This window comes from Mus caroli, unplaced genomic scaffold (genome assembly GCF_978045245.1).
Source record: "Mus caroli unplaced genomic scaffold, Mus_caroli_1 scaffold_9, whole genome shotgun sequence".
Lineage (NCBI taxonomy): Eukaryota > Metazoa > Chordata > Mammalia > Rodentia > Muridae > Mus > Mus caroli.
This window is the reverse complement of record NW_028227264.1, coordinates 78761131-78770141: the sequence shown is the minus strand read 5'-3', so window position 1 is coordinate 78770141 and position 9011 is coordinate 78761131. Positions and strand designations below refer to the sequence as shown.

The following is a 9011-nucleotide window of genomic DNA, read 5'->3' as shown; positions in this document are numbered from 1 at the left end:
CTTCTTTTTAAAAATACTTTTTAATTTTGAGAGTGGCTCACACTGATATGGTAGTCCTGGAAATCACTGCTTAGACCAGGCTGGTCTCACAGAGATCAGCCTGCCTCTGCCTCCTGAGTGCTGGGATTAAAGGCGTGCGCCACCACAAGTAACCTTTGTTTTTAAATTTAATTAATTTGTTTATTAGGGTAGGACACATGCATGCATGGCATATCTGTGGAGTTCAGAGGACCATTTCCTGGAGTCTATTCTTGCCTACCATGATGTGGGACCTCAGGCAAAGACCAAGTTTAGGTCGAAAGGGTTGCACAAGGTCTTTATATCCTGTGCCATCTCCTGCCACCAGCCAGAATTGTACCCCAGCCTCTGAGAGCTCATCTCCAAAGTAGAGTTTCAAGGACCTGCACATTCATTTTAGAAACATCCTCTGGTCTAGACGATTTCAGGATCAGGTGGCAGCCCAATATCCTAAGATTAGAATCAACAGTTGCCTGGATTGTAGGCAAAATTCCCAGATGTCTCCTACTCTGGAAAAAAAAAAAAACTGGTTTATTTCACAAAGCATAGAGGGAGATAGGTGTAGATCACCCTGGCAAGGGTGAGTTAGGGGGCCTTAGAGTTGGGGTTTTGCGGATGTATAGGAGTTGGAAGGAAGCTGGTGAGGGAGACTCAGCCTCTTCCTCCACCCTAGCCCCGATCTCACATCATTCATTCAACTGTGCCTGTTTCGCCTTCTCCCTAACTTTTGTGCAGGGCTTGCCCCTGCTTCTAGACAGCGCCCCCTCCATCACGGCCAACTTCAGGAATGTACTTTACTCTTAGAAACAGAGGTTTTTATTGGTTTTTTTTTTTTTTTGGTCCACACAGGGAATTTCACATTTTCTGGCAGTGCAGGGGCCCGTGTGGGTCATGTGTGGCACCTTCCGAGGCTGAGACTCTAGCACACCTAATCAGGACCTGCACAGGGACGCAGGGAGACCTTCAAACACCAGAGGATCGAGGGAGGGCTGCAGGTGTTGGGGTCACATCTGGCTTGCCTCAGTTTCCCCATGGGGCACAGGAGGGTGAAGTCTGAGAGTTGTGGGAAAGCAAATTTAGTCCCTCAAAATGCCTGCAGTATTTTAAAGCCCAGTGTACTCCAATACTTTTGAGGCAAAACCCCTTGTTTTCTTTCATTGAAACTGCCTGTAATTTCCCCGGGTTCCCAAACCACAAACTGCTGTGAAAGAGATGAAGAAACAGGAAGCCCATTGGGGCCAGCCTCTCCCACAGCCCACTGGGAAACAAACGCACAGCCTCACTGTCCCACCAAGGACACCCATGCCCCCTGTCTGGTGGGTCAGTCCTGGGAAGGAAGCGAGGCATGGTGGGTGAGGAAGGAGCATAGATAGCACAGATCTGTCATCCCAGCCCTTGGGAAGCTGAGGCAGGAGGATTGCAGTGAGTTCCAGGCCAGAGAGAGATACAAAGAGATGACCAGTTTCCAAACACAAAACACAATGAAAACCCCAAAGCCCACACAGGGCTGCTGATGCAGTGGGGGAGCTGGTATGCCGGGTGCTCAGTAGCCGGCTTCCTCCTGGCAGTAGGCCAGGTACTCAGGGGCCTCGCCTTGGCCGTCACCCGCAGGAGCCCCGTCAGCTACAGAGCCCTGTGGACAATACTTGGGGTCGTAGATCTGCCGCCCCAGTCCGAAGACCTGGCCGCTCTGGTTGGCGCCCTGCGTGTAGCCCATCTGCAGGGACATGGAAGAGTTGTCGCACTTGTCGGTGCCCAGCTTGGTGTCATAGATGTGCCTCCGGGTCCCTGGAGCTGTCATGCCCACCTGGAGACAGGGGAGAAGGTAAGTGGGGCTCAGAGGAAGAGCAGCTAATCCCCTCAGTGTACTCCGAGTAACTCTCTACAGGGCTCCCAAAGCTTAGACAAAACCCTTTTGTTTCTTGAAGGCTTGATCTTGGACTAGAGAGATGGCTCCGTGGTTAAGAGCACTGACTGCTCTTCCAGAGGTCCTGAGTTCAATTTCCAGCAACCACATGGGGCTCACAACCATCTGTAATGGGATCTGATGCTCTCTTCTGGTGTGCCTAAAGACAGCTACAGTGTACTTATATAAATAAAAATAAATAAATCTTAAAAAAAAAAAAGACTTAGTCTCATGTAGCACAGGCTAGCCTCAAACTCATTCTGCAGTGGAGGATGGCTCTGGACTCCTGCTTCTCTGCTACTTTCTGAGGATGATGAGCGCATGCCCAGTCTATGCCGTGCTGAGTCAGGAGAGCTGCGGAGAGCTCCAGGCTACCCTCGGCTACATAGTCAGCCCCTGGCTCAAACCCAGCCCTCTGCACAAAAACAAAACGAAATACAACTTTTTGTCCCAACCTCCCACTATCTCCTTCTGAAGTCCCCAAAACCTCAGGGACACACCCATTCAACTTAACAAAAAGGTGAGAGTATCAGGTGGGGGTGGGCATTTAGGCACAGAGTAGGGCTGTCACTTCTGCAAGCAGGCACAGTGAGGGAGAACCAGAGTTGAGGCTAGAATCTCCCAGGCTGAGGTGGGGGTCACAGCCGGGGTGTCAGGGTGCAGGGGCACGAGGGCACGGGGGTGCTGGGGTGGGACCCACCTGGCTGGCACACTTGTTGGTACCCATCTGAAGGCTGATGGTGCAGTGGTCCATGGGAGGCAAGATGTGGTTCTTGGGGTCATAGAGATGTCTCCTGGTACCGTAGGCTGTCATGCCAGACTGGCTGGCACACTTGTTGGTGCCCATCTGCAGGGGGCAGTAGGGGATTAGAGTGCTGTCGGCAGGCTCTAAACCTTCCTTCGAGCTCAAGGGGTTAGGGCCCTGTCCAGGCTCTGGGACTGACCTGCAGCCCGATGACGCACTGGCCAGCCTTCATGGTGGCGTCGTCAAAGTTCCTCTCCTGTTTCTCCGAATACTTAACCCCAATGTCCACACCACTCTGCAGCCCCTTGGTCTTGGCCTGGATGGAGGGGGGGTGAAGGAAGCTGTCAGTGGATACAACCCTGCCCCTCAGGTGTCTGGCCCTGCCCTCAAACCTCCAAGTCCACTATAGGGGCTTCTCACCACCTCCCCAACTTCTTGTTGAAAGGTGGTAGACTCTAGACAGCAAATTTTTCCTTCCTCCCCACTTCTGGCATCAGGTGAAGTGACTTTTATTTGTTTGTTTATTTATTCTATGTATATGAATATACTATAGCTGTCCTCAGACACACCAGAAGAGGGCATCAGATCCCATTACAGATGGTTGTGAGCCACCATGCGGTTGCTGGGAATTGAACTCAGGACCTCTGGAAGAGCAGACTTTAACCACTGAGCCATTTCTCCAGTCTGTTTGTTTGATTTTTTTTTTTGACACAGGGTCTCACTATGGAGCCCTAGCTGTCCTGGAACTTGCTTTGTAGAGCTGGCTGGCCTTGAACTGAGAGATTCACCTCCTCTGCCTCCCCAGTGCTGGGACTAAAGGTGTAGGCCACCTTGCCAGGCCAGAGTGACCTGTGTGGGTCTGGTTCCTTACTCACTGACACCAGTCTTCTCGCTGGTGGCACTAGCCTGCCCACCCGGACCTCACCTTTCCAGCCAGTGCAAGCAGAGACACTTGCACCTGTGTCATGTTCCCACTCTCGAACAGGTCATTGGCCTCGAACAGGTCCACAGGGTTCATGCCATAGCTGACCATGGCCTTGATGAAGTTGGAGAGATTTTCTAGCTGGGAGAAGGCAAGGGAAGGGTGGTGAAGCTGGGATCACAACTACACATGGGCTGGGCGGGCCATGTCCCCTGCTCTCCTGGCTGCTCATCAGCCCCCTCACCTGGTGCCAGTTCTGCATAGAGCGGTTGATTTTGGGGACAGAGCCCGGCTGCAGCTTGTTCATGAGTCTGGGAAGAGATGACCAGGACCTTCTATTGGTTTCCTGACCTCAGCAAGCTTATGCCTTTCCAGGAAACCTCAATGCCTCCACCCAGCCTCAGTTTCCCTTCACCCACCACGCAAACAACACTGCTGCTGCTAGATGCTAGGAATGTAATCTTAAACCGTGGAGTTTGGGGGAAATCTGAGAACTTTGAATATAATTTTTTTCACGTGCATAATTGTGGAATATCCAAATATGTGCATAGCACGCAAGATGGCGAAATTTCCAGAAGTGTTATCTACTGAAGCAGGAAAGAAAAACCTATGGTAGGAATGCTAAGAGCTAGGGTGTTCAGAGAAAGCAAAAAAGCAAAGAAACGTCGGACTGAACAGAGATGTGATTGGAAACCAAGCAAAACAGCAAGAAAAGGCACGGAGGGACCGGACAGAGGGCTCAGGGCTTAAGGGTGCTAGCTGTTTGCTGCTCTAGGCCCTGGGATCAGTTCCCAGCACCCATGTCAGAACGGCCAGCTCCAAAGGACTGGAGCGCCCTCTTATGGCCTCTGAGGAAAGTGCAATCATGTGCACATAGATGGGGTGGGGGTGGGCAGGAAACAGACACAAATAAAAATTAAGTAAGCCCTAAATAATAATAATAATAATAATAATAATAATAATAATAATAAAAAGACAACACAGTGAGCAAAGAGAATGAACGATAAAAGTGAGATCATGCAATAAGACAAGAAAAAAAAAAAAACCAGAAACATACAACATACAGCAGCCATGCATCAAGGAGTGCTCAGGGGCGATGCCCTTGTGCGCTGATAAACACTCACGTGCATAGGATAACCCCATCTTTCAGACCCTTCTGGAAGTCAGGGCCAATGGAGAGGCCCGTGAGTCCCTCTATCCAGCTTCGGAGTTCTGCTTCCTTTTGAGGGTCATATTTGGACAGGAGCTGGAAGAGCAAAGAGCTAGGGCTGAGGTGGGGCACAGACACACCCCGTGAGAGTGGCCTCGTAGATGAGACCAGAGACAGCCGGGCAAGAAGGGTGTCTGAAAGCCCAGGCTACCTCCTGCTGCCACCTCCCTAGAGCAGGATGACACGTGTCACCTTGGTGTGCTGGGGATGAAAGCAACAGGCTGTGTTAAGTCAGTACTGTACACCAGCTGAGCTGGTGGCCCAGCGCCTGTCCATCCTCACAGTGTCTGAGCACTTCCTATAGGCAGAGGGCTTTGCATCCAGAAGGTTCACTACTGACACTTGTAGAGGCCTGTTCTTTTTTATGGCTGAGCAGTATTCCAGCTGGCCGACCGACCTCTGAGGAGGCCCGACTTACATACTCAACTTCCCACCGACGCACCGTGCTGGGAGCCCGGGGCGGGCACTCCCTCTACAGATTTCTCTCATGTTCTCAAGGCAGCAGGAGAGCTGCCCTGTGTGGGCAGTGAAGAAACCTCAACTCTCCTGGCCTCAGTTTCCCCATCTCTTTCTTTTCTTTCCTTTCCTTTCTTTTTTCTTTTTCTTTTTCTTTTTCTTTTTTTTTTTTTTTTTTTTGCAGGGTTTCTCTGCCCTTACTATATATAGACCAGGTCAGAGATCCACACAGGATTAAAGGAGTGCAGTTTTTTTGTTTTTGTTTTTGTTTTTGTTTTTGTTTTTGTTTTTTGTTTTAATCTTTATGTGTCTGTGTGACAGTGTGAGATTTTGTAGTCACAGTGCTGCTGGGTCCTTCAAAAGGGCAATCAGTGCTCCCAACCATCTCTCCATCCGCCAATCCCCTGCCCCAGGTTTTTCGAGACAGGGTTTCTCTGTGTAGCCCAGGCTGTCCTGGAGCCCAGTTTGTAGACCAGGCTGGCCTCGAACTTAGAAACCTGTCTGCCTCTGCCTCCCAAGTGCTGGAATTAAAGGGGTGCACCACCACCACCTGGCAGTTTCCTATCTGGACTGGTATGTGTAAGAGTTCGCTGTCAGGAGCTCCCTCTCCCCTTCCTGTCTTTTAAAAACCTTCGAAGTGGGATTAGCTGGGTGCAGGGGCAGCTGGGGCAGCTGTTCCCAAGACTAGGAGCCACCCTGTCCCACAGGAAAAAACAAGGACAGCCCAGAGGGGAGCAGGGGTCGGCCAGGGACGCCAAACATGCCTGGTCCAGCTGTGCCACGTCCCTAGCCACTCTGAGGACCAAGGAGGAGGGCAGGGTCTCAGTCCCGCCCGCTAGGGCCACCTCCCTCCCCACTGCCCTTCAGCGCATTCCTGCCCGCCGGCCACAAACTACCAGGAATGCGGTGGTCTAAATCAAGACCAGCTGTTCCCCAGTGGCCAGGCTCCTCAACCGGACCGAACAAAGCCCCACGGGATATGGGCCAGCTAGGGGGGTAAACTGAGGCACGTAGGTCAGGCAGAAAAGTCTCCGGATCCCCCCTCCCAGTGGACAATGCAACCCTTCTGTGACCCCTGCAGGCTAGTGTGGGCCGTTCCACCTCCCAGCTCCACAGTCGGAGGAGATCTGACAGCTCATCCCCTGACTAGGTGCTGACCTGTCCCTGGCCCCACCCAGCTCCTAAAACTCTATCCTTGGGGCTGACCTGACTCTTTCTTTCACTTTCTCTGTTCCAGGGAGGTGTGTCCAGTCTGTCCAGGAAGAATTGGGCAGGGTCGTCAGAATTGCTGTGTGTCTCTGGGGAACTAGAGCAACCTCTCTGAGCCCAGGGTGGGAACTGAAATAGCAACTTGTCTCTAGCAGGCTGAGGATAGCAACATGGGTGGCATGAGGTAGGTATGCCTCTCCTGTCACTTGTAGGGACCTGGCAGGTGCCAGTCGGAGGTGGGTCCGACTGGTAGCTTCAGCGTGCCTAGGCAAGTTGCTTGGCTTTAGCTGACTGTGAAACTTGTATTCCCAGGTGCCAGGTGTGTGCGTGTGGTTGGCGGATCTATCTAGAAGGTTTCAGGATGTCAGGCCTGAGCCCCCTAAGTCTGGGATCAGTGTCTCTCTCATCAGCTCAGGACACCTTGCTGTATGGCTCACCAGATGTCCCTCCGAAACTGGTGACTTCAGTGTTCTCCTGCATTTGCGGTTCCTCTCAGTGAGCCCTTTCCCAGGTGTGTGTGGGAGTCCTGGAACGGACCACACCCTGTTAAGAAGGCCACCGGCCCCGCCCCCTTCCCTGTCCCCAACTTAAGTGGCTTAGATGAAACGGGAAGTTTCGACAGGTAATGAAGATGGGGCCTCGGGGGCACTCTCAGACTCCCGGCTCGCTCGTGTGCTCTGTGCTCGCTTTCTTTCTCCCGGACCTTAAGTTTCTTACATCCTGCAAGGGGCTCAGAGTGCAGGAAGCCCGGGGCGCGGGGGACTTAGAGGTCCAGGGGCAGGGCTGGAGGTGACATCCGGGATGCGGATAAAATGGGTCCCCAGCCTCCCAGACGCCACAGCTCCCCACAGCACCCCAGACCCTCCGGACGTCAGGGTAAAGCAAAGCCCGGCTGGCCCGGCTCCTGCATCGGTCGCGCGTTCGAGGCTGGCGAGCCCCGCGCCCATCGGTCGTGCGTTCGAGGCTGGCGAGCCCCGCAGCCCACTCACCCGGTTCTTGACCTCGGCCGAGAGCCCGTAGGACGGGCCCTTGTTGAACTGCGTGGAGCTCATGGCGCGGGACCCCGGCGCGGGACAGGAGGACCAGCGGGACCGGCAGAGGGTCGGGCTGCGGGCAGACGGCCCGGGACAGGGCTGAGCGCCGCCCTCGCCGCCGATTGGCTGGCATAGCAAATGTCCTTATAAGGCGTGGAAGCGCCGAATTCCTGTGGCCGCGACTTCCTGAGCCCCACTCGGCCGCCGGGACCCCCGCCCGCCAGAGCCACCCTAGCATCCCGGCGGATCAGGAGGGGCCCGCCGTTCTGTTCGTAGTTGCGGGAAACTGAGGCAGCGAAGGGCGTGGGCTTCCGACCTGGGCCAGAAGTCAGTTTACTCCTCCTGTATCATAGTGAGAGACAGAAAACTGTTCGGTGGGATCCTAAATCCTAAAATCTTGCTAGAAACCTTCTCTGCCACTACCGGCACTTACCAGCATCTTGCCCCCTCTCCAAACATCTCAGTGGGAAGGGGCAGGGGGCGGCATAGACAGGAATGGGGGGTGGGGGAGCTTCTCAGAGGAGGAGGCCTCGGGAGCTGGAGCACTGATGGATTTCTCAGTCCAAAAGGAAAAGGCTTTCTGCTAGAACACCAAATATGCAAAATATGGAGGGTGGGAGAAGGCGATCGGTTGGAGGTCGGGGTGGGGCTCCCAGAAGGGCTGAGGGTTGCTGGCTGATTGTGTGAGGGTGGATCAAGTTGATTCCTGAGGGGCTGGTCCTGCCCCACATAACACAGGCAGACAGATGCTGGGAGTCTCAAAGAACTCTCAGGGTTTGACAGAGAGGCCTTGGCCATAGGGCGGAAGCATAGTTTTTTCGAGACAGGATTTCTCTGGAACTCACTCTGTAGACCAGGGTGGCCTCGAACTCAGAAATTCGCCTGCCTCTGCCTCCCAAGTGCTGGGATTAAAGGCGTGCGCCACCACGCCCGGTGGTTGGATACTTCTGAAGGGTGGCTTTCTTCCCACCTCTCTGGGTTTCTGTGATTTAGACAAATCCTTCCTCTCTGGGCCCTGCTGGAGTTTTTGAGTTTGTACATTGGAGCACTGGACTCCAGATGGTCCCAAACTGTGGACAGCACAGGTTCCTGTGACCAGGCAGGAAGCCCCAGGTGTCGGGACACTGAAGACCTTTTTGGAATAGTGAAAGAAAGCACTTGTCAAGAGCGGCCATGCTGTGTGGGGTGCACACAGGCTTAGCAGGGTATCAGGGCATCCAGGCCACTGTGCTGAGCACTGAGACAGCAACGGCAGGTGTCACACCCAGGTCCTCTGCAAGAGCAGCTAGTTAGTGCCCTAACCACTGAGCCATCTCCCAGACCTGAGCCATCTCCCCAGCCCACCCTCCCCGCCTCCTTTCTCTCCATCTGCAGCGCAACTGTATTCACATACACAGCCCTCACACCCCCAGTGTTCACAGCCTTCTGTGACTCCAGCTTCAGGGTACCCGACGCCCCCATCTGGCCGCTGTAGGCACTGCATGCACGTCGTGCGCAGACAGGCACTCATA

General features: G+C 53.7%; 1 protein-coding gene across 1 annotated transcript; it reads right to left on the bottom strand.

Annotated features, from left to right (window-relative positions):
- Positions 1-154: 154 nt before the first annotated feature.
- Positions 155-7708, bottom strand: Cnn2 (calponin 2). The gene is made up of 7 exons (XM_021173809.3): positions 7456-7708; positions 4716-4837; positions 3836-3902; positions 3595-3732; positions 2869-2985; positions 2625-2771; positions 155-1825 (listed from the first exon to the last, which is right to left on the bottom strand). Exons 1-7 carry the CDS (start codon positions 7516-7518, stop codon positions 1562-1564), a joined length of 918 nt encoding a protein of 305 aa, XP_021029468.1. The 5' UTR covers positions 7519-7708; the 3' UTR covers positions 155-1561.
- Between the last annotated feature and the right edge of the window lie 1303 nt (positions 7709-9011).

Coding starts and splice junctions, on each gene's coding strand:
- Cnn2 (XM_021173809.3), bottom strand. CDS start 7,518: ATGAGCTCCACGCAGTTCAACAAGGGCCCGTCCTACGGGCTCTCGGCC. Junction 4,838..7,455: donor CGGCCGAGGTCAAGAACCGG/GTGAGTGGGCTG, acceptor TTGCTCTTCCAG/CTCCTGTCCAAATATGACCC. Junction 3,903..4,715: donor GATGGGGTTATCCTATGCAC/GTGAGTGTTTAT, acceptor ATCTCTTCCCAG/ACTCATGAACAAGCTGCAGC.